Source organism: Octopus bimaculoides, chromosome 25, assembly GCF_046866305.1.
Source record: "Octopus bimaculoides isolate indiv1 chromosome 25, ASM4686630v1, whole genome shotgun sequence".
Taxonomy (NCBI): Eukaryota; Metazoa; Mollusca; class Cephalopoda; order Octopoda; family Octopodidae; genus Octopus; species Octopus bimaculoides.
In genome coordinates this window covers 13,432,520-13,458,866 of record NC_142952.1, presented here as the reverse complement: position 1 = coordinate 13,458,866, position 26,347 = coordinate 13,432,520, and the positions used below count along the sequence as shown (strand labels likewise).

At 35.1% G+C, this 26,347-nt stretch overlaps 1 protein-coding gene across 1 annotated transcript in view; it reads left to right on the top strand.

Moving 5' to 3' along the window:
- Window positions 1-26,347, top strand: part of LOC106875466 (uncharacterized) — a 103,611-nt gene that overhangs the window by 65,864 nt on the left and 11,400 nt on the right. Inside the window, exons 14-15 of the mRNA XM_089341608.1 lie at window positions 1,386-1,477; window positions 2,145-2,246. Of these exons, the coding sequence (XP_089197734.1) occupies window positions 1,386-1,477; window positions 2,145-2,246 (194 nt within the window). The remainder of the gene's footprint in view (window positions 1-1,385; window positions 1,478-2,144; window positions 2,247-26,347) is intronic.

Below are 26,347 nucleotides of genomic sequence, written 5' to 3'. Positions count from 1 at the left end.
TGCTTTTACATGTCACCTGCACGAAGGCCAGTCAGGCGATACTGGCAACGGCCACGCTCGAAATGGTGTCTTTTATGTGCCACCCACACAAGCCAGTCCAGGGGCACTGGCAACGATCTCGCTCGAAAATCCTACGAAGGCTAGTCAAGCGGTACTGGCAACGGCCACGCTCAAAATGGTGCATCTTATGTGCCACCCGCACAAGAGCCAGTCCAGGGGCACTGGCAACGATCTTACTTGGCTTGCCGGGTCTTCTCACGCACAGCACATTTCCAAAGGTCTCGGTGAAATAAATTGAAATATTGGAAAGTATTAACTATAATAAGGAAATGCATAAGTATTAACTATAATAAGGAAATGCATAAGTATTAACTATAATAAGGAAATGCATAAGTATTAACTATAATAAGGAAATGCACATTCATTCTGTACTTTCAATATGTGGAAAACAGAGGAAGTCTCTTGACAGATTGTTTTACAATTTGTTAATAGCTTTTCAAAGATGTACCCAATCACCTTGTTTGCATGTGTGTGTGTGAATCAGAAGTAGTGAGATAAATTTAAATGTTGGTTTCATATTTTGGCACAAAGCCAGCCAGTTTGGAGAACAGGCTAAGTGGATTAGATCAACACCAGTGCTCAACTGGTACTTATTTTATCAACTCTGAAAGGATAAAAGGCAAAGTTGACCCTGGTTACATTTGAGAAATAAATTTAAATATTAAAAAGCTTTAGCAGTGATAGTGGCCTAAATAAGCATGTAATGCAGTATATGCAGATTAAACTATCCTTTGCTGCATTAGCTTAATTGCTGACTACTTTATATAGCAGCTGAACTCTTTACTATTGATTGGGGAGGGAGATTGAGTGCATTGTCTTAAGAGTGATCAATAAATTGTGAAACATACCATCAGGAGACTCCTCACCATTTTTTCTCTGCATACAAAAACATACAAGGAATGGGTTTACATTTTTATAGTTCATTATCACAGCTAAGGCTTTCTAATATTTAAATATAGTTCATTACTTCTCGCTCATACTGTGTTGCTCAGACAACAAATATTCCTTGCAAAAATCAATCTTGTTCAGTACTGAAGCTAAAATGCTTAAGTTTCTTTAGTGCTAGTGCAGTCTAGCTTGGTACTGTGTATTAAGTCACTGTTGTAAGCAGTGGTAGCACTATGCAGTTGTTGAGTTCACTTTCAATGGTACACCATAGTGTCAGTGAATTCATGATGGTTGATCTCTCATTGGTGGGTATGACTGTTTAGTACACACATGACTATTGGTTGATCAAATGTTTCTGTAACCCTAAACATAATTGATTTGTTATGGAATATAATATTGCCGACAGGAATTGTTGATATGAAGTTATTTCATTGCAGACAACATCAAACAACGCTACACAGAATTTTTAAATTATATGAAAACACCGCAGTATAAAACAACAGTTGAACGGCAAATAGAAGAGGAGAAGGTATGTATATGGCGGTTGTTATTTAGTCTCTCTGGTATCTGTGGTCATTACTGTATTGCGGTTGGTGGTTGTGTATTTGTCACTATATTTTGTAAGTGGAGATTACTCTGTCTCTCATCTATCTTTATGGGTGGTTACTTTCACTGTTCCTGGTAGATATACAGTGGTTGTTGCGCTGTATTTCTGGTATATCTCTTTATTATTATGGGTGGGTTCCTACCGAGGCTGTAGCAACAAAGTCCACCTGCCACATTTCTCGGGCCATCATCACTGTCTTGAGGTTCCTAGGAAGGGTATCCAGCTATAGAAACCACGTCAAAACAGACTATGGAATCTGGTTGTGGTCACTGGCCTTGCCAGCTCCTGTCAACCCATGCCAGCTTGGAAAGTGGATGTTAAATGATGATGATTATTTTATAGGTATGAAAGGTTGTATCAAGCTTGGCTGAATTTGGAAGTAGAAAACAAGCTTTCACATCTTATATGGTCAATAGACAATAAGTATTGTCGAGTTCCAGTGGGATCTCTCTGAGCCGACATGAATGAAAAAAAAAAATAATAATAATTTGCTGAGTGAAATATCTGTGAAATTCCATGTTTGCATGAACCAATAGATGTTAAAGGAAGAATGGTGATGATGATGATGTTGATGGAATTTCTCTTGCAGAAAAGAAAATCTACACTTGAGAATGAAGTGCAAAAATTAGAGAAACAAATTGCTGGCCTTCGAAAAGCTAGTTTACAACAGCTCAAGAATCGGCTTGGTGAAGTAAGTTGTACTTTATTGCTTTGATTGTGCTGAGAATGAAATTTCTGTTGTCATTTCTTTGTGTTGTGTGTGCGTGTAACAATGTGTCTAACTGTATCTGTTTGCATGTATCTATCTATCTGTCTATCTATCTATGTATTAATTGACACAAAATCACCAAAATGTGCTATGCTTGAAACTCTGAACCCTTTAATCAATCTTATGACTATCTGCTATCATTAATTGGTTAATTAATTAAAATATATAATTGATTAATCTAAATAATGTGTTACCTATATCTTCTGGAGAAAAGAAATGATAATAAGAAAACCATTATAGATTTAACTACAAATGTTTGTTTTTAAATCAGCACTGGTTTCTCAATTACCATTTTTTTACTTCTGAAGATATGGGTTACACATTGCTTTTCAGTTAGGTATCATAATTATATGAATGATGTTTTATGCTATTGAAACAGTTGTAGAGGACAAATTATGAACTACATGTGAAATTAAAGCTTTTATTCTAAAGAAGCTGCTCTCAACAATCATTTTTAACTGATTCTATATATGCATGCAAGTTTGGTCCATCAGGATTTACTGCATTATATTAACAAATTGGAGTTTAATTATGTGTTATCATCAGTTGAGTCCTGAATTACTGTGGATATATTTTTTATGTTTACACATCAGTTATGTATATCTGTATATATACACACCACAGATACCAAGTGGGCAATATCTGGTTGAGGACATGACAAAATGTCAGTAAAGAATTCATCGATGAAGTTATTGAAAGGAACATATGTGTATGAAGCTGGTAAGGTTTCTATGTGCCTTCACACTGTCACTCTGTGAACAAAAACAATGACAGTATTTACACCTCTCATGAACAATGTGTACTGTTATTTGATAATTTCATCATGTTAGGAGGTCAGTGGAATAAAAGTGCCCTACTTATAAAACATGTTAAGCATTGGCAACAAAACGACCATTTGGCCATAGATTACTGGCCACACTACTTGTCCAATACTTGCCAATATAGAAAAAGCAAACATGAAAAAAAGAAATGAACAACAATGGTACATGTTTGCACATACATAGGTTCTAGGGCAAGCACTTCTTTCTCTTACCCTCCCTTTCCCTTATGTACATATACTCCTAGTAATAGTAGGACCTAAGATTATATATATATATATATATATATATATATATATATTATGTTAAAATAAAGTCTGGAATTTATGATGCTGTTTTAATGCTGTAGTTACATGTTTCATAACAGCATGGGAAATAAATTTTATGAATTAAGGTAATATTGGGTTGATGCATAATCATTGCGACTTTTTTTCAATAAATTTTATTCAACAAAAACAATATCAATATTTAACAGAAACATCTTTAAATGACAGTCTGACCATCTGCCAAGCAAATGGGAAGCAGTAATTGAAGTAGATGGTGAATATTCACCGGAATAATCATTTAAAGATGTTTTTGTTACGTGTTGTAATTGTTTTTGTTGAATAAAATTTGTTGAAAAAAAGCCACAATAATTATGGACCAACCCAATAATACAAATATATAAAATAAAATCAAAATAGAATATATACAAATACAGCTTGGATCATTACACAGTAAAATATGATTTATGTTCTTGGGTAGCAACTGTTATTTCCTATTTGCTTACCCCTAGAAAGTATGACAGTATGGCTATTTCCTTCAAACTTTGCTTCTCTCAAATTTGTCTCCACTTGGACAGCTAGAAGTGAACTGAATTGTTAGGCTTGCACTCCCTGTATTCAGACTGCCATCTATGTTGCTCAAACGTTCTAGAAATTCTTGAAACTTCTAGAAGCTTCTAGGAAGTTCTGCTTCAGCAACTCAGGGCTGAATCTGTCTGAAATGTAATGGAAAATAGGTCAGTTTCAAAACATTGATGTCCAGGTCACAAGAGCAAAGTTTAAAGGGAATAGTAGTGATTTCCTTTGATTTGTAGATTGAAGCAAATAGAAAATAACACTGACCAAGGATAAAAAAAAAATTAAAAGTTTGTTACACAGTGTAATCCTTTCTATTTGTATATTGTAAATATTGACTCTCCTCATTCAACTACCTCTTTTAGTAGCTCTTCCATAACTTTCTTTTAGGCTTTAGTAAGGGCAGTTCAGCCATTTTCATTGTTTACTCACATCTCTCTGAAGCCATCTCAATTTTCTCTCATACATAAACTTGCAAACAGGAACACTTCACATCTTTCTGAATGCTTCCTATGCAAGACATGTGCAAACCTCTTAGTTTCTACTTCTCACTTTTCTAAGCATACTTAATGTCCACTTTCTCTTCTGGCTACTTAACATGGTTTACTGCAGCTCTCCTTGTTTCAATTCAAGCAATCCTTTGGTTTTTCTGGTTTACATCTACTGTACTCTTCCACCCTCATATCACCTTCTGTCTGATTTGGAACCTAAGGCACCGGCAACAGATTTGGTAAATGGCCATCAGGAAGGGTCATCCTGTTGGAACTCTTGGTTTTCCACTGTGTTATAAATCTCTGTCTTCTCCTTTATCACAAGCTTCTCAAAACCTGCAACTACTGGTTGATGGTTCTTCAGCTTCCCTGTCTTTCTTCTCCACATTGTTTTGTGTGTCTTGGCTCTTACTCTGATGTTATTAATCACTCTTACTGTGATGTTATTAATCGCTCATCTATATTGGGGATACATTCTTCAACAGAGAAAGACATATTGTTCACAATCATTTGTTTCTTCTCTTTCTTTGTGAGGAATTTGTCTATCATACTTGTGTGTTCACCCATGTAGTAGATGATCTGTTGGCACACTGGCTTCCAGAAGTTAGAATAGCAAATTGAATTATTAGCATTACAAAACTCAGGGACCTTCTTCCTTCCTCATATATATATATATATATATATATATATATATATATATATATATATATCATCATCATCATTATCGTTTAACGGCTGCCTTCCATGCTGGCATGGGTTGGACAGTTTGACAGGGGCCGGCCAGGTAGAAGGCTACACCAGCCACCCTGCAGAGTGGACCGAGTGCATTTTACATGGCACCAGCAGAGGCGAGGTCAATTTTGGCACGGTTTTTACAGCTGGAAGCTTTTTACTGTATATATGTATATATCAGGAAGGGTCAAGGTCCTTAGAGTTCTGTAACATACTCATATGCACATGCATGCACACACATACACAAACACAAGTAATCTCACTATGGTTATTTCAGCTGAAGATCTTATGAAGTGTGATATAAATTTCATGATATTATTTACATATCTGTATACAAGAAATGGACAGCCTCTCTAAACAAAGTTCCAAGTTGGAACAGGCAGTCCAATTCCTATGTCGATGTGTGATTAATACTTTGAAATATATATCACATCACACTTGTCTGATCATTTGCATAAATGAAAGTACAATAATTATTACATTCAGTTTTAGTAATATCTATTGAGCTTGACATTGGAAGATGCCTATTCTGTTTTTAACTCCTATAATGAGGAGTATAATATGTAATGATGATATATATATATATATATATATATATATATATATATATATATATTGTCAGTAGTTCATATATCTGAAAAAGAAGCACTTTAAAACATTAGTCACTCCAGCCAATGGCCACTCTATGACTGACCATAACTTTTAACTTCCTAAAATAGGCATGGCTGTGTGGTAAGTAGCTTGCTTCCCAACCATATGGTTCTGGGTTCAGTCCCACTGCATGGAACCTTTGGCAAATGTGTTCTAATATAGCCTTGGGCTGACTAAAGCCTTGTGAGTGGATTTGGTAGACGGAAACTGAAAGAAGCCCATCATATATATATATGTTTGTCCCCCCACCATCATAACTTAGCAGTTTGGCAAAAAAGACTGATAGAATAAGTACTAGGCTTACAAAGAATAAGTCTTGGGGTCCGTTTATTCAACTAAAAGCAGTGCTCCAGCATTGCTGTACTCAAATGACTGAAACAAATAAATGAAAAAGAATATATATATATATATATATATATATATATATATATATATATATATATATATATATATATATATATATATGTGTGTGTGTGTGTGTGTTTGTGTGTGTGTGTGTGTGTGTGTTTGTGTGTGTGTGTGTGTGTGTGTTTATCTGTGTGTGTGTGTGTGTGTTTATCTGTGTGATGTATGTATGTATGCACACATATTTGAGAACTCATATGTATGTATGTATAAAGAAAAAAAGGATTAAACAATCCAGGCAGATATCAATAAAGCACTCAAATATTTGGTTAACTATATCCAACAATCAGACACCAGTAAATGTAAGTTGAATACACATCCAAGGTAAATCCTCATGTATGAAAATTCGATCCACATACCAATTAGAAGAATTCAGAGTATTTGACAACAAAAAATATGTATAGAGAAAATCACATCTTTATTGTTGAATTCACCTTATAAAGCCGACAATTGTTTCTATTGTATTTAACATATACAGATATAGAAAATCATTAAAATTAATATTTCCAAAAATATGTTAACACAATGTTTTCAAGGCAGTCCAAAATTAATGAAATTCAAGGTGAACAAATGAAGTATTTCCTGTCCATGAACTGGAAATACAGACAGACCAGCGGATATTTTATTTGGAAGCTGAAAATACTATAGCAATTGCTCAGTTTCCTACTGTTTAAAAATTTTTAATAAGTTTCAGTTAGTATATTGAATATGTTAATCTAATGTTTTCTCAACGACAAATATCTCTATGCTATGGATATTGAAACAGGTTGCAGATATATTAGTCTCTAATAGTTGCTTAGTGTTGAAGTGAATGATATCTACTGATTATGCAGATAATGAAAAAACATATTCCAACATTTCTACATTATGAGAAAAAAAAAAAACGAAAGAGAGAGAAAGGACACAGATCGTGTCATACAGCCAGCTGGAGACGATGTCTCCTGGGGTTAAATTACAGCAATATTAGTCCTAAACGAGGACTGCCATGTTATGTTGGCAAACAATCTTTACGACAGGTTACTCTTTCCCTCATCACGAAAGGCTACAAGGCCAATGTGAAACTTCATTTTCTTTTGTGATAACTAAATGAAAGATGAATTCTAGTGGTTGTCATTGATTGTAGTCCGACTGGTTTTTATCTTGTGGAAGGAATAGAACCTAGCACTCACTAGAAACCAATAAAATAAACTTCTGAGTTCCACACAACAGCTACTGATGTTTACAGTTGTAAATTTTAGCAATATAGTAGTAAACTTAGAAAAGTATTAATAGTGCTAGGAATGCAATTTTAGCTTCACACATACACCTCTCCTCTGATCTTTAAGCTGCTTGTGAGATACCTTATTGAAGGTTTTATTTGAAGAAGTTATAACTTATCAGGATGTTGAATTATAAATTATCAGGACGTTCATTTTCTCTCTTACTCTCTCTCTTTTGTTTTTTCTTTTCATAATGTAGAAATAATTCTGTTTCTCTCTCGAGATTGAGTTTCACTCTGTCCTAACATTACATTTTCCTCAAGTATCTAGCAGAACACATGTTTCCCTCCAACTGAGTTGATTTTTAAAAACTGCAATGACTTTTGATAATATTCGCTTCTCTTTCTCCTTTTCCTCTGTCGTTTCATTTCCAATAATGGCACTCCAAGATTGTAAGTGAATGGAATACCTATTTCTAGGCTCGTTTTAACTGCTTCTTTATTACAGACTTTGAAATTATTTTGTGTTATTTTTCTGTCAGACTTGGAATATGTTTTTCCATTATCTGCATAATCAATAGATAGTATTCACTTCAGCACTAAGCAACTTTTAGAGACTAACCTATCTATCTGTGGTTATCTTTGACATCATTTTGGTGTCAATGATTGTGTGTGTGTGTTCGTGTGCATGTGTATATATATATGTGTGTGTGTGTGTATGTGTATATATTTATATAATATGTGTGTGTGTGTGTATATATATATATATATATGTATGTATGTATATATGTATGTCTATGTATATTTTTGTATATATATATGTATGTATATATATACATATGTATATGTATGTATATATGTTTATGTATGTATATACATATGTATATGTATGTATATATGTTTATATATATATGTATATGTATGTATATGTAGACATATATGTTTGTATATATACATATGTATTTATATATGTATTTGTATATATATATGTATGTGCATATGTATGTATATATATGTATGTGTATATGTATGTATGTGTATATATATATTTATGTATATATATGTATGTGTATATATGTATGTGTATATATGTATGTGTGTATATGTATGTGTGTATGTACATGTGTGTATATATATGTATGTGTATATATATGTGTATGTATGTATGTGTATATATGTATGTATGCATATATATATATGTATGTATGTATGTATGTATGTATGTATATATGTATGTGTGTGTGTGTGTGTGTGTATATAGTTGCAGGCATGACTGTGTGGTAAGAAGTATTGCTTCCCAACCACATGGTTCTGAGTTCATTTCCACTGTTCGGCATCTTGGGCAAACATCTTCAACTATAGCCTTGGCCTGACCAAAGCTTCGTGAGTGGATTTGGAAGACAGAAACTGAAAGAAGCCCATTGTGTGTATGATTGCATGCATATCTTTGTAGCGGAGGACATTCCCCACCACTGTTTGACAACTGGTGTTGTTTACATCTCTGTAACAATAAGTACTGGGTTCAATTCCTTCAACTAAAAATTCTTCAAGATGGTGCCCCAGCATGTTTGCAGTCAAATAGCTGAATGTCTCATCTTTGCACACAATGACTATCAGATGATAGCAGTCATTCACTAACTGGACTGTTTCATCTGCTCAGCATCTAGTGATATTTGCTAGTGACTACTAAGTTCTTTTTCCAAAATAGTTCACATGCACTGTGCTGCATCCCCTGAAATGAGGGGATGCAACATGTATATGTGTGCATGTGTGTGTGTGTGTGTGTGTAGTTATCATTGACACCTTTTTAGTGCCATTGATAACATGCTGTAACTTGATTTTTGTCCTTGGGTAGCAACTGTTATTTCCTAGAGAGTATGTAAAATGGCTAATATTTCCTTCAGACTTTGCTTTTGCTCCATTTATATTCAAACCCCAAAGAATTCCTCTCAGGTGCTCCCCTATTCCTGCTCATGATCAGAGTTGCACATATTGTCAGGCACTAAGGGACCTACTCAAGTGGTTAAGGTCAAGCAAGTGACAAGCAAATCTGTGGTATCTAGCAGAATATTTGCTATAATGATATTTCTGCCTCAGCAACTCAGTGCTAAATCTGTGTGAAATGTAATGGAAAATAGGTCCGTTTCAAAACATTGATGTTCAGGTCGGAAAAGCAAAGTTTGGAGGGAACAGTAGTCATTTCGTTTGATTTCTAGATAGAAGCAAATAGGAAATGGCATTTAATACCCAAAGACAAAAAATAGAAATAAAACTTTTGTTATACAAGGTGATTGTAGGTATGGCATTTTTATTTGTTGCTTTTATATCAGGAATGAATTTGCTATGTAATCCAAATGTTTGATGCCGTGTTACCTTTTAGACTAACAAAATAGCTGTTTTACTAAGAACGCATTCCCTACTCTCCAGCATTCTCCTTCCTCTTAACTCCCAGCTGTTGTGTATTTAAACCAAAAAAAAAAAAATGTTTTTCTTATTTTGTTTTTTTTCTTCTTTTTTTTTTTCTTTTCTCCCTTGTTTCCTTTCAGGCATAAGCTTTGTGTAGTTTCTGAGGAAGAAACATTGCTGAATGGAGAGGAGAAGATCGTAATGGTCTCTTTCTCTCTCTCAAAACAATCTCAGGCAAACAAATCCTTGTGGGGGAGAGGAAAAAAAAAAATGAAATAATTGAGAAAAAATAAAAATTATAAAGTGTTTAATCAAAATTATCAGAAGCTTTACATTTTTTAAAGCTTTAAAATTTTTTTTGTTTTCCTTTTATTTTCTGTTATTTAAAAGAAAATGCCTTTTTGTTTGTTTTATAGATTTATAATAGGATTTATATTTTCAATTGAAAATTTTTCATTTCATATTTCGTTTCCTGTTGTGTTCTATTTGTTGTTGATTCCTCTGCAAGCAGTCACCTCTGCAAGTGATTGCTTTGAAAATGTCAGAACCCCCTTTCGATACTAACACATAACTTAATTGGGGCTTCTGCTTGTTCTGATTTGAACTAGATGTATCTCTGAATAGATGAAATAAATATAACTCTCTTTTGATGATTGTTAAGTATATAAAATTAAATATTAAAAAACAAAAAACAAAAAAATTACTGTTGCTGTGCAAGTTCTCATTGTCTGAAGGATCCATGGTTCAGAAGTAGAACAATTCCAGCAACTTAGTGTAAGCACAGTTGTATGGTTTAGAATTTTGCTTCATAACCACATGGTTCTCAGTTCAGCACCATCTGCATAACATCTTGGGCATGTATCTTCTACAATAACCTCAGGTTGACCAATGCCTTATTAGTGGATTTGGTAGGCTAAACTCTACAGAAACCTGTTGTGTGTGTGTGTGTGTGTGTATATATATATATATATATATATATATATATATATATATATATATATGATGTACATATGTATGGCTTACTGATTCCTACCAAATTTCTGGTGCTAATTTTAAATCTGATATCTAAATTTGTCTATCATGTCCAGATTTTGTGGAACTGTAAACTCTTACTTTTCATTTTTTCTCACTCACTTCTATTATGAAAGCCGTCTAAGCTACTTTTCTGTGCCATGTTTTATGTTAATTATACTTAAATAATTAGTGAACAAGGATGTCTTTCCTCCTTTTTCTGGCTTAAGACAGATTGCAGAATTCTGTTGGCAGTTACTACCCCTGCACTCAATCATCCTCCCCAAACGTGTTAGTATTTTGCTGTTACTACCAAAAGGCAACTTCCTTTTCTTAAGTGAAACTTTGGTGTTTCATCTTCCTTTATCACTTGTAAGATGATAAGTTCTCCCATCGTATTTGGGTTGAAATTACTTTTGTATGTGTTTTCCATAACTGAGATAGATCTGTTGGTAGAAGCTCATCACTCACAGCCCCAAGGTTGGCCAAGAAGTCAAGATGAGAATGTAAAAAAATGCATTTTTAAAGACATTCTGCATCCCATTTTTTCACAAGATTTAAGCATGTTTTCTACAAGTTCACGATGGTTTTCAACTTTGTTGTTTCCAAGAAAAGTTTTTACAACTTCAACAAAGATGCCCATGTTCCTAGTTCATTCTCATTTAGATTAGGTAGTAAAGAAAAGAAGTGGAGGCATGTGGCTTAGTGGTTAGGGTGATGGACTCATGATTGTAAGATTGTGGTTTCGATTCCTGGACCAGGTGACACGTTATGCTCTTAAGCAAAGCACTTCATTTCACATTGCTCCAGTCCACTCATGTGGCAAAAATGAGTAATCCTGAGACAGACCGGTGTCTTGTCCAGGTGGGGAATATATATGCCACGAAACCAGGAAACTGACCCTTATTAGTTGGTATGATTGGATTGAAACAGTGGGTTGTCATGGATGACACTGCAGATCTGTGGTCCAGTGAAAACTCCAGCTTCTAGCTTAGCATCTTTAAATATTGGAAACCACTACCTTGATGATCCATACCCTTCGTAAAATATTTCATAAGGCCAAGTTTAATGTGAAATGGTGGAAGATGTGCTTTCTGAGGGTCAGTCAGGAAGTGTTGGATGTTTCACATTGTGTTTACTAACAACATGTTCAGTTGTAGATGGCTGATCATGTTTTTCATAGTGGTTCTTATCTTTGCTGTTGCATAGACACAAAAAGCACATATTCTTTGTGTAGTCCAACTGTAATCCAAAAAGTAATGATACAACTTTAAGGTCACCACAAATATTACATATGTGGTCCTTATATTTGACAAGTCTTAGCAGCAATTCCATTGATTCATAAGTCTTATTAAGGCCAGTGGCATGTGCTACAGGTATTGAAAATTTTTCATTGCCGCTGTGCAATACAGCTTTAAGGTTAGCTTTAATGAACAGTCTCCATTCTTTTGGATCATAGCGAAAGCCAATCCTTTCCACCAAACCACTGATATCATGGCAGAAACAAATGCTTTCCTCCTGTAAGTAAAATGATGAAAACTGCAGATGGTTCTGGTGGAAATGGGAAATTTGGCTGATTCTATTCTTGAAGTCTGGACCCAAGCAACTCTGCCTTTTCTTTTGGTAATTTCAAATCGAGCACTAAGTCATTTAACATCCTCTTGACTGAACAAATGTGGGGAACTAATTGCATCTGGAACATATATACCATCTATCCCTATTTCTATATCACTAGCTGAATCTTCTGTTGAACTGCTGTCTTCAACAACAGCTCTACTTGACTGTCACGTAGCAACTGATCATTGGGCTGTTACTATGCCCTTGACTCAGTGTTGCCAACTCGGGATAAATTTTATTGATCAAAATCATTAGAATTTGTACATAGTTGACAAACAAAAATTGCTTTAACCTTGGAAAGCAAATTTCATATTACTGGTATTAAGACGATTAAAGCCAAAATCTGGACATGATAGGAAATTTTACTAAAGGATTTGCATTTTACACAAAATCTAGACGTGATAGAAACAATCTAATTATAAATTTGAAATCAGTATACACAAATTAGCTAGAAACACCTATTTGGTCTTCTGTAACAAAATCTTTGTTGCCTTGTGTTGTCTAAAGATTTGTGGAAAAGGCAATGGACCAATGGTTTCGATAAATATAAAACCTTTTTATGTGAAGGTGCATGACTTAGTGGTTAAGGTGTTTGGCTCATGTTTGTATGGTTGTGAGTTCAATTCCAGGTGGTGTGTTGTACCCTTGAGTGAAACACCTTATTTCACATTGCTCCAGTCCACTCAGTTGGCAAAAATGAGTTGTACCTGTAATTCAAAAGGGCCAGTTTGTCACACTCTGTGTTAAACTGAATCTCCTTGAGAATTGCATTAAGGGTACATGTTTACAGAGTGCTCAGCCACCTGCATGTTAACTTCATGATCAGGCTATTCTGTTGATCGGATCGACTTGAACCCTTGTCATTGTAACTGACAGAGAGTCAGGCGAGCTCTTTTGGTATTTATTGCACCCAAGTTGCAAAGACAATCTGTTGTCACTCTCATCATTGTAAATGCAGTGAATCAGTGACTGATTGGCCCATTGGCGTACTGTAACCAATGGCTCTGTTATTGACAGAGTGTGATATAGAATATAAATTTCTGGTGCTGATCATTCAAATAGTTGAGCTCAAATGAATAAATCAGTTCCTGAGACAGATATCCAAAACAAATCAGGTAAAAACTCAGTTAATTTCAGTAAAAGCTGTTTGAAATTGTGTTTTGTATAATGATTGAGAAAAAAAAAAAAAAGAAAAAAAAATTCAAAACAATGGAATTTAATTAAAGCAAATAGACAATGTAATTTGGTATTGACTTAATGAGGAATTCAAAGAGAAAAGTTGGGTTGTAATGAATTACATGTTAAGTTATTTATCTGTGGTGTTAATGTTTAGCTTAATGAAATTATTTACTAATCAGTCACTCCAGCCCTTCCTTTACCAGTTTTGTCTGGTTCTCCCAGATCTCTGTGACTGTTTCATGTTAAATGTCACCTGCTTCAGGCTTATTTTACGAAGTTTTCACTCTGGCAGAGGCAGAGTGGCACCTGACTCTCAGATTGTGTTGTTGCTACTAACATTTATTTGTTTCCAAACATCTTATTTCCATAGCAAAAATCTGAACCAGGCCTTTTGAGAATTTATATGAATTTATATGAATTTTTTTATATGTATTTCTTTCAAACCTCTCCTACCTCCATCTTCACATCTCATCCCCTCTGCCTCCACATTCTAACCACCATCACTTTTACCTCTACTTTTTAACCATTTCTATCTTCAAAATCAAATTTCTTTACCTTAAAAGATTTGTTTTTGTTTATTTGAATTGCCCATGCGCTCTCTCCCTCTCTCAACTCCAAGATAAGATTTCTTTTTCTTTTAATGTCTCTTTTATTCAACATCACAATATATATATATATATATATATATATATATATATATATATATATATATATATATCGGAGTAAGCACATAAAATGTGCAACAAGGTGGAAAAAAGAGTACTCAAATACCAGAGGTAGAGTAATATGCTTTATTTAAAAGCAGCAGAAATAAAGTATATATATATATATATATATATTATTTAAAACAGTTTGGTTAAGATTCATGTACCTTAAAGTTTCGTGGGCCTCTTAACAGAAACCTGTCTCTTTCAAGCTTAGATTACCAAAAGAGACTGATGTTTTAGATTACCTGAAAGAGACAGGGTTCTGCATGGAGCCAAATCAAATTGCCTTAAATAATACATGCAACTCCTACTAGATGTGTTGCGTGCCTTTTTTTCTTTAATTTGGCCACTCACTTTGTGGGAGGAGGGCTGTGTGGTAAGAAGCTTGCTTCCCAACCACATGGCTCTGGGTACAGTCCCAATGCGTGACACTTTGGGCAAGTGTTTTCTACTATAGCCTTGGGCTGGCCAAACCCTTGTGAGTGGATTTGATAGATGGAAACTGAAAGAAGCCTGTCATATATATATATATATATATATATATATATAATGTCTCTATGTTGTTCTGACTCCAAATCTCACTGAAATCTGCTTTATTTTCCCACTTTCCGGGATTAAAAATGAAAGGACCAGTTAAATACTAGTCCCATCCCCTCCAAATATTTGTAACTTTGCGACTATGTTAAGAATCATTTGTGGGAGCTGGGTGTGATGAAAATAAAGTACCAGTCGAATCAATGTAGTTGACTGTTCTTTACTCACCCCCACCCCCCAATATGTGGTCTTCTAGCTATGTAAGAAATGATTAACCTAATAATAATTTGACAGTTGTTGGAAGTGGAATGAAATGCCTTGTGATTCTTTGTTCTCTGTTCTCTGAGTTCAGTCCCTGCTAAGACCAACAGTGCCTTTCATTCCTCTAGGGTCAAGGTTGGTGGTATTGATAAACATCCTGCCCTTGAACTTGGAAATCATCATCATCATCATTATCATCATCATTATATAGGGCAGTGTGTGCTGGTAGAATTGTTAGCACGCAACAGGCAAAATGCTTGGCAACATTTCATCTGTCTTTACGTTCTGAGTTCAAATTCTGCTGAGGTCGACTTTGCCTTTCATCCTTTTGGGGTCAATAAAATAAGTACCAGTGGAACTCTGAGGTTGATGTAATTGACTTACCCCTTCCCCCAAACTTGCTGGCCTTGTGCCAAAATTTGAAACCATTTGGGTGGAACCATTAGAGCATCAGAAAAAATTCTTTGTGGTAATTTTTGCAGCTCTTTACATTCCGAGTTCAAATCCCACCAGTGGTAGGAATGAGTTGCAATGCCACTGGTGCCAAGCTGTATTGACCTTTGCTTTTCCTTTGTTGTGAAGACGGGGAAACTAGTAAGCATGGGTGACTTCTGGTCTTCCACAAAAAAAACTTTGTCCAGACTCGTGACTTCAGATGCAATCCCATGGTCATTCATGACTGAAAGGGGCCCCCCTCCTCATATGAGGTAAGGTTTGTGTAGCTTTGTCCTGACACTGTTTGTCATAGCAGTAAAAATATATAGAGTAATCTTGCATTTCTAATGTATTTTAGGAATAGCAGCATTGGTAAGGTTAACCTACCATAGCAGTAACTTACCCTATTTGTGTTTTACTTTCTTCACAAATCCAGTTCTTCTGTTGAGCCTATTTTGCTTCATTGGCATATTTTCTATAACTCATCTTTACTACATATTATTTATAGATCTTCTGTCTTGGTCACCACTTTATCAAACTTACCTTTATTTTTTTTTTCCATTTCTAGTCTTTTTATTCCATTTGTGACATTATTTCTAATGAATACACTGCCAATATGTTACCATTAATTTTGAAAATAATGAAGAATATTTGAGGAATTTAGTAAATTTATTGACTTTTAAAATTTATTTCTATATGGAGCTGGAGTTTAGAACATACCTGATCAAAAGCTTTCTCTCGTGGAATTATGATGGGATGTTTTAATTTAAATCTGATTACTTTAACTCAGTAGTTCTCAACCAGGGTCCATATAAAGTTTGGGGGTCCCATGCAAGCAAAACAGTAAATTGGGGATCCGCAATAGTATTTGAAAAGTCCACAAAAAAAAAAATGTTGCTTTAAATGTATTTATTGCAAAAAAAATAGCTAAATTTCTTTCCCTAACGTTTTACATTATTAAACATGTTTCCGGCCAGTGAAATATGTCCTCTCAGTAAGTTCTATTACAAATTTATACAAGTATTTATACAATATAGGCACAGGAGTGGCTGTGTGGTAAGTAGCTTGCTTACCAACCACATGGTTCCGGGTTCAGTCCCACTGCGTGGCATCTTGGTCAAATGCCTTCTACTATAGCCTCGGGCCGACCAAAGCCTTGTGAGTGGATTTGGTAGATGGAAACTGAAAGAAGCCCGTCGTATATATGTATATATATATATATATATATATATATATATATATGTTTGTGTGTCTGTGTTTGTCCCCCTAGCATTGCTTGACAAACGATGCTGGTGTGTTTATGTCCCCGTCACTTAGCGGTTTGGCAAAAGAGACCAATAGAATAAGTACTAGGCTTACAAAGAATAAGTCCCGGGGTCGATTTGCTCAACTAAAGGCGGTGCTCCAGCATGGCCGCAGTCAAATGACTGAAACAAGTAAAAGAGTAAGTGAACATGTCAAAAACAAATTTGGAATTTTGAAAGCTGTTTTAATAAATCTAATTTTTAAATGTCGAATGGTTGTGGGAGTCCTCTAGAATAGAATAGTAATTAAAGGGGGTCAATAGAAGGAAAGTGGTTCAGAACCCCTGCCATAACCTTTTAGCATTGAGGTTACTTTGATTGCTTTCGAATTATGTGTTCTCTCATAGCTTTGATGTTTTGATGATGTGATTGTTTATTTTTAGAATGACATTGTAGGATAGGTGTGAGAGGCCAGATGTGGCCAGTTTAAGCATAAGTCAGGTAGGGTATATATTTGAGCTGGATATGGCTAGTTTAAACGCTAAAGGGTTAAAAAGTGGAAATTATATATCAGGAAACCAGAGGTGGTTACCATTATATGTGTGTTTGTGTATGTATGCATGCTTGCTTGTGTGTGTGTGTTTTTGTATGTATGAATGTATGCTTGCATGTATGTATGTAGATGTGTATGTGTGTCACACAGACAGACATGTACATATATTTTTTTTTTTTAAAGTAACAGTTGAGTGTGGCGTGGGGGTGGGGTTAACTGACTAGACCACTTCCCACAAATTATGGCAGAATCTGTTAGAAAGCTCCATCCCACTATGCTTAGAATTGAAACTCCTTTGAGGATCAATAAATCAACTATTGGGCTTCCTAATTTTGTGACCCTGTGTCCGGTTTTTGTAACCTTCAATAATTGTTGTTTAATACTTAACTAAAACTCACACCTTGCTTTACCCCCTCCTGCAATAATATACCCAACCAACCAACCAACCCTCCAAATATTCCATTGTTTTGTTGCCTCAAAATGCTTCATTATTTAAAACATTCCGTTGTTGTTTTCGATTTAAAAAAAAAATTAATTATATTGTTGACCATCATCAAACAAACAACTGATTGACATTTAATAAAAAAAATTTTCAATTCCATTGTTTATATTTTTCGTTTATTTTTTTTCTCGCTTTTCCTTGTTTTCTTTTTGTTTTGTATTTTGTTTTACCTGAACAAAATTTTATTTCTTGTTGTTGTTTCTTCAAATTATTGGTTTTAAATTTTGGCACAAGGCCAGCAATTTCGGGGGAGGAAGTACGTCAATTACATTGACCCAAGTACTCAACTGGTACTTATTTTATCAACCTTGAAAGGATGAAAGGCAAAGTCAACCTCAGTGGCACTTGAACTCAGAACATATCATCATCATCATCATCATCATCTAAGGCAGTGATTCTCAACCAGCATCCCTATGAGCCCTGGGGGCCCATATAAGATTTTTAGGGGTCCACACTAGCGAAATAGTGAATCAGGGGGTCCAGAGTAGTATGTTAAGGGTCCATGAAAAGTTTTGATTTAAATGTGTCTATTGCAAGAAACAGGTTTCTTTCTCTAACATTTTACAAGTTAAAGAGTGAATAGCACAGTAGGAATTTTGAAAGAAGTATCTATAGAATTAGTTTTTAAACATCAAATGGCAGAATAAAATAGTATTCAAAGGGGTTCATCATCATTATCATCTACATCCATCGTCCATGCTGGCATGGGTTAGACAGTGTGACCAGAGCTGGCAAGCTGTTGGGGCTGGATGCTCTTCCTAACGCCAACCACTTTACGATGTGTGGTGGATGCTTTTACATGGAACTGCACAGGCGCTTTTACATGGCATCGCCATGAGTGCTTTACACAGCCAGAAGGATCAGTCTTAACACTTCTGCTTCTGGGTATGGGTCCATAGATAAAAAAAATGGTTGAGAGCTACTGGTCTAAGGCTGCAAGTTAGATAAAATGCTGAGTGGCATTTTTTTGCAAATTCAGCTGAGGTTGACTTTGTCTTTCATCATTTCAGGGTTAATAAAATAAGTACCAGTTGAACAATTTGTTGGGGAAGGGGTGTCAATATAATTGATTTAATTTATCCCCCCAAAATTGCTGGCCTTGTGCCAAAATGAAAACTAAAATTCCTTTTAAAAAAAAAGACAGCCAGCTGGCAGAATCATTAGCACACCAAACAAAATGCCTAGTGGCATTTCATTTGACTTTACGTTCTGAGTTCAAATTCTGCCCAAGTCAACTTTGCCTTTCATCCACTCAGATCAGAATTGATAAAATAAGTATCAGTTGATCATCCAGGTCGATATACTTAATTAGCCCCTCCCCACAAATCTCAGGCCTTGTGCCTATAGTAGAAAGGATTATTATTATTATTATTATTTAGGCAGCGAGCTGGCAGAATCGTTAGCATGCTGAGTGAAATGCTTAGTGGTATTTTGTCTGCTGCGATGTTTGAGTTCAAATTCCACCAAGGTCAACTTTGCCTTTCATCCTTTTTGGGGTCAGTAAGTGAAACACTGGGGTTGATGTAATCAACTAGTCCCCTCCCCACAAAATTTCAGGCCTTGTGCTTTTAGTAGAAAGGATTATTATTATTATTATTATTATTATTATTATTATTATTATTATTATTATCTGAGGCTGTGAGTTGGACGTAATGCTTAGTGGCATTTCTTCCAGCTCTTTACTACATTCTGAGTTCAAATTCCACTAGAGTCAACTTTGCCTCTCATTCTTTCAGATTCAATAAGATAATACTGGCTTAACTCTGAGGTTGATGTAATTGAATAGCCCCCACCCCCTCAGAATTCTTGGCCTTGTGCCAAAAATTGGAATGAAGGAATTACTAAGCAATGTAAAAAAAACCAACTTTAGAATTATAGATCTGCAAGAAATAGCAGTGAATTCTTCTAACCTTCACTAGTAAAGAAATACATATGGGAAATGTCCTGAATTCACTGTATCTAAAAATGAAAAGGATGGTCATGATCGGAATACTTCTGATCATAAATCTACTCAAGCAGGCTAACTTGCAGCTAATCGTCCTCAAATTAATGATGATACAGAAGAGTCAATAAGTGTTTTTTTTTATTACAAAGATTCTCAAAACTAAAGGAAACTTGTATGAAGAGTACAGTACTCTGATACTGTAGTTTGATATTTTCTAAAAGTACCTTTATTCCATTACTTTCTAATTAGTGTAAAAATGGATTGAAAAAAAAAGACAGTTTAACAAAACTTTTTTACATTCAGTTTGAGATGCTGAACTCCCAAGGACCAAAGAAACAGTGTTTGGGAGTTTTTGTTATTGTTTTCTATTTATCTGTCTGTCTATATATATATTATGTAAACAAAATTCAAATTTTGAGTTAAATATATATCTGTGTATGTGTGTGTGTGTATAAAGTTGCTATATGTAGTCCTTCCTCTCTACCTTCTGGTAGAGAGAAACTGTGTTGAAGAGTGCACTTTGTTACCATGCAGTATCAGTTTCTATCTCATAATTTGGTTCTTAGGGCAATGTCTTCTACTATAGCCTCAAGCTACCAATGTCTCATGAGTGGAATCAGTAAACAGAAGCTTTATGGAAGCATGTTTTGTATGTGTGTGTCTGGAGAAATGATTTGTGTTCTGTGCTTCACATGAAATCATCAAGCTGAAAATGATGTCAACAAAAATCATCCTTAGTTCTGTGGGTTTGGAGACAGTGGAATAAGTTAAAAAAAGTCCCTTTATTTGAAAACAGTTAAGGGTTAGTGACAGGCAGAACATCTGGCTATAAAACAATGTCTCAATGATATGTGTTTGTGCACTCTATGGAGGACATGCACTGGTTTTTCTTTTCTTTTGACCCTTTAGCATTTAAACTGGCCATATCTGGCCCAAATATTCTACCTGTTTTATGTTCAAACTGAACAGATCAGGCCTCTCACACCTACCCTACAATGTTATTCCCAAAATATATAATCTCATCATTGAAACCTTGAAGCTAAAAGATAATGCAGGATTAGTTCAAAATGATGTGAATAAATAAACATTATATTTGACAAAGTAATCTGAGTACTAAAGGATTAAAATGCCGTTTGTACTGCTAACCACTCAACTGTGAAGTAAAAAGTGGAGCTGAGATTTTTTTTGCCAAGTCCAGTAAAGTACAGTACTTTGCCCACAAACACACACACTGAATGTAGTAAGATCTTGAACTTATGAATCAATAAAGATAACCTTCAACTTTACTTCATTCTATCTCGACATCTGATTAGTATTTTATAAATGATTTCATTAAATACAAACAAGAAACCCATACCTAGTATATATAAATGATATATATATATATATATATATATATATATATATATATATATATATATATATATATACATACATATACACACACACACACACACACACCATATGAATCAGTGACTGACTCAGCAAAATTGTAATGTGAAACTTTTCATATATATATATATATGTGTGTGTGTGTGTGTGTATATATATATATATAGAGAGAGAGAGAGAGAGTTACGCTTACTTCCTGATCATGTCATCTTGGGTTGAGTCTCACTGTACAGCATTTTGGGCAAGTGTCTTCTACCATGGCTCCAGGCTGATCAAAGCTTTGTGAGTGGATTTGGTTTTATATATATATATAGATATATGTACGAGTGAGTGGACAAATGAAAGAGAAAGTCACTCAACACATTTAGTAGGAGTTACATGTATTATTATTTAAAACAGTTTGATTCAGCTCCATGTGAATTAAAGTTTCACAGGCTTCTAACTAATCTGAAGCCTGAAAGAGACGAGCTTCTGTCAGAGGCCCGTGAAACTTTAAGTCGCATGGAATTGAATCAAACTGTTTTGAATAATATATGTTAAGTGTGTATGTTTGTCCCCCACTATCCCATAACAATTTGTGTTGCTTTGTTTACATCTTTTGTAACTTTGCAGTTTGGCAGAAAGAGACTGATAGAATAAATACTGGGGTTGATTTATTCAGCTAAACCCTTCAAGGAGGCGTCCCAGCATAGCTGCAATCCAAAGACTGAAACAAGTAAAAGAAACATATATTCTGGGTTGGATCTACAGTGTATATTGGATTGGGTACCAGTGTGTGTGTGTATATATATATATATATATATATATTTTGTTGTACTTGGGGATGGTCATATTGCCAGTTTAGCCAATAAAAACACACGCACTGTATATTTGGTGTTAATTTGCTTCAGCTTTATATTACATTAATCTTAATCTTATTTTGGCCAGAGTTCTTTCGTCACACTTCTGTGACCTCATCAGTGGTCCTTTGTTTCCTTCTTTCTTATGTGTGTCTCACCTTGCTAACTATCAGCCTGGCAATATGACCATCCCCAAGTACAACAACATCTGTTTCAACACACGATTTCACATCAAAAATCTTGCAAAACAAATATATATATATATATATATATATATATATATATATATATATATATATCAGTCCATGTATACATTTTATATATACAGGATGGGTCAAAAGTCATGCACCAAAACGTTTCATATTTTGTTTATATTATGTTGTTATTATTATTACTTCTGCCTTAGCGAAGGCAGAGGTATTGTTTTCAGTCATATTTGTTTGTTTGTCTGTGGACAAGATATCTCAAGAACCGCTGGATGGATTCAGATGAAACTTTCAGGGATGTTTGGCCTCATGACTGGTGCAAGCTGATTAGATTTTGGGATTGATCCGGTACCGAACAAGGATTCTGGATTATTTTTCATACTTGTTTTACTTAAATTTTAAGAGCAGTCAGGTTCATTTTTAGTATTCTCCTTTGTGAGAGCAGTTGAGTTTATTTCAGATATTCTCATTTAAAAAACCTTCGGCTAATTGTTGAGAGGATGTTGGTGTTGCCTTGGTGGAGGTTTGTGCTCTTCTTCTTCTTCTTCATTTTGTTCATCATGTACAAATACTTGTGTATACATCATTATCATAGAGTTTTGCCACTTTTGGTGCATGAATTTTGGCCCACCTTGTATAGGTGCGTGTGTATGGCTCAGTGGTTAGAGCGTCGAGCTTATGATTGCGAGGTTGTGAGTTTAAATCCCTGATCGGGCTGCGTGTTGTGTTCTTGAACAAGACACTTTATTTCACGTTGCTCCGGTTCACTCAGCTGTAGAAATGAGTTGCGACGTCACTGGTGCCAAGCTGTATCGGCCTTTGCCGTTCCCTTAGATAACACTGATGGCGTGGAGAGGGGAGACTGGTATGCATGGGTGACTGCTGGTCTTCCATAAACAACCTTGCCTGGACTTGTGCCTCGGAGGATAACTTTCTAGGTGCAATCCCATGGTCAGTCATGACCAAAGGGTGTCTCAGCATACTGTCAGTATATATATATATATATATATATATATATATATATATATATATACTGACAGTATACTACCAGCATATGACAACTATAATTTGCTTCAATGTACTGTAAGCTCAATACTAGATACCCAGCCAATTGTGGCACTGTAAATGATGATATACCCAGATTCTAATAAATCCTGCAACTGATCTACACACACAAATAAAGTGGGAGTGGTGGCAGCTTTATCTCTTATCCAAGAATTTAACTTCTTTGCTGAATGCTTCCTTTATGGTGATGGTCTTGATGACTAAGTGGAGCAATTCTTGCACAGAAGAGTCATTGGTATTGATTGCATGGTAATGTTGGTGAAGGACGAGGTTGATTTTGTTGAACCTTTCTCTCCTGTCATTTGATTTCTTCCTTTTATCTCCTCAGGGCCTTGTGTTTCAGATGATTTAGGCTCAAGTCCATTGGTTTTGAGTATTGCTTTGAATTGGTTCTTGTATCAAATGGAGAGTGGGATGTGTAGTAGCAACTGTCTAACTTGTACATATTGATACAGTGATATATAATAAACATCTAGTTATGCAGGGCCAGCTTAAAATCTATAGATTTATTCCACAGAATATCACAGCATGTTGAGAGAATAGTGAAAAGTCAGAAAGACAGTTGTTACTCAGTTTCTTGAAAAGTTGTATTCTATTCGTTTTTCTCTTTAACTACATACATCTCTCTCTCTCTCTCTCTCTCTCATACACACACGTGGTTTATAATCTTACTTTATATTTAGGATTGTTTAAGCTTAAGTTTTAGTTTTTATTAAAAAAAATGTTTATTCTACCATTAACACCTTTGGTGGTCATTCTTTGTGGGAATGATGTTGGCGTTAGTCCATTCTTATTTTTAGTCAATTTTGTCATTAATCAGTTTTGGCTTTAGTCAATATTGGCGTCAGTCAAACATTACTTTAGCCAGTCTTGCCTTTTGTCAAGTGTCTTTAATCAGTGTTTTAAGTTTAAAAAAAAAAAACACCAAGAAAATTCCTGACACTATGGAAAGTCCATAGTTGTTTGTTTTGTTCATGGGATTGAAATATGGAAATATTTGCTGCTGATTTAAAAAAAAAATTTTTTTTGTTTTTTTTTTGCTCTGACTCTTCATTTTGTACAACAAAGGTTAATATTCTGAGGAAACTAGTGAAAAATCTGTGTCAGCAGTATAATAGTTATTTTTTAGTGTTTTATGTTTTACTTGTTTCAGCCATTGGACTGCAACCATTCTGGAGCACTACATTGAAGGGTTTAGTCAAAGGACTCGACCCCAGTAGTTATTTTTTTTTTTATAAACTTGATACTTTACTTATTCTTTCAGTCACTTTTGCTGAACTTCCAAGTTATGGAGACACAGACAAACCAGTGCCAATTGTCAAATGATGGTTGGGGACAAGCTCAAAGACATGCACACACACACACACACACACACACACACACACACACACACACACAACAGGCTTGTTTCAGTTTGTGACCACCAGATTCACTTGCAAGTCTTTGGTTGACCCAAGGCTATAATAGAAGGCACTTGCCCCGGTTACCATGCAATGGGACTGAACTCCAGATGACATGATCGGAAAGAAAACATCTTAACCATGCAAAATTTGTAAAATAAGACATTGTATGCTACTCCAGTGGGAGTGAGTTCTACAAACATATTTCCTACCAGAAACTTTGGAACTCAGCTCGTTTTACTACACAAACTTATTTTATGAATTACAACATTCTTTAACATCTATCATGTAGGTGCAGGTGTGGCTGTGTGGTAAGAAGTTAGCTTCCCAACTACATGGCTCTGGGTTCAGTCCCACTGTGTGACACCTTGGGCAACTGTCTTCTACTATAGCTTTGGGCTGACCAAAGCCTTGTGAGTGGATTTGGTAGACAGAAACTAAAAGCCCATCAAATAAATGTGTATATATCTATTCAGGTCTGTGTTTGTCCCCCACCACTGCTTGATAACCAGAAGTACTGATGTTCATTCGTCTAAAAATTCTTCAAGATGGTGGCCCCAGCATGGCTGCAATCTAAGGACTGAAGCAAATAACAAATAAAAGATATTTGTCTGGGTAATTTACGTATGTGCTGTGAAATTAAAGTCATAATTATTTACATATATTCTGGGTGGTTCTGAACTTCAAATCCTTTATTTCAAACATGGTTCCGACTAGGAATCATTCTATAAATGCTGTTAAAATACATGCTAACATGGGAACCTGTGTTGTCACTCAGCTTGGTAGAAATAGGAACCAAGTCTCTCTTAAATCATATTGTCTTAAAAAAGAAAATGGAGACACTGTTAACTCTTTAACATTCAGGTTACTTTGTCAAATGTAGTGTTTATTTATTCGCATTGTTTTGAATTAATCATGCATTATCTTGTACCTTAGAGATTTTGATGGTGTGATTGTTTAAAAATGACATTGTAGGGTAGATGTGAGAAGCTGAATCTTGCCAGTTTGAACATAAAGCAGGTAGAATATTTGGGTTGGATTTGGCCGGTTTGAATGCTAAAGGGTTAAATAATATAATCTGAGACAAACCATATCTGAAAAGACAGGATGGCCATGGCTAGAATGCCTTCAATCATAGGTCTGATTTGGTGTTAAATGACAAGTAACACCATCATCTAAAACTATCTAACCTCTTAGCATTTAGATTGCTCTGTCAAATGTAATGCTTATTTACTCACCTCATTTTTTAATTAATCATGCATTAATCTTGTAACTTTGAGATTTCAATAATGTGATTGTTTATTTTTAGAATGACATTGAGGGTACGTGTAAAAGCTGGATCTGGCTAGGTAGAATATTTAGATTTGATATAGCTGGTTTAAGTGCTAAAGGGTTAAGCATAAACAGCATTTTAAATTTAGCCCTTGCTCCTATTTTACTGTTTCATCATGGTTAGGGTTGGGCATCATGGTTAGGGTTCAACAGAAGGCCACAGTGCTCCCTGTCGCTAACACTTCATCTGTGAAGCAGGCCACATTGACTGATGTATTTCATAGCAGTGATTCAACCTTATGCTTGTTGTCTCTAAATATG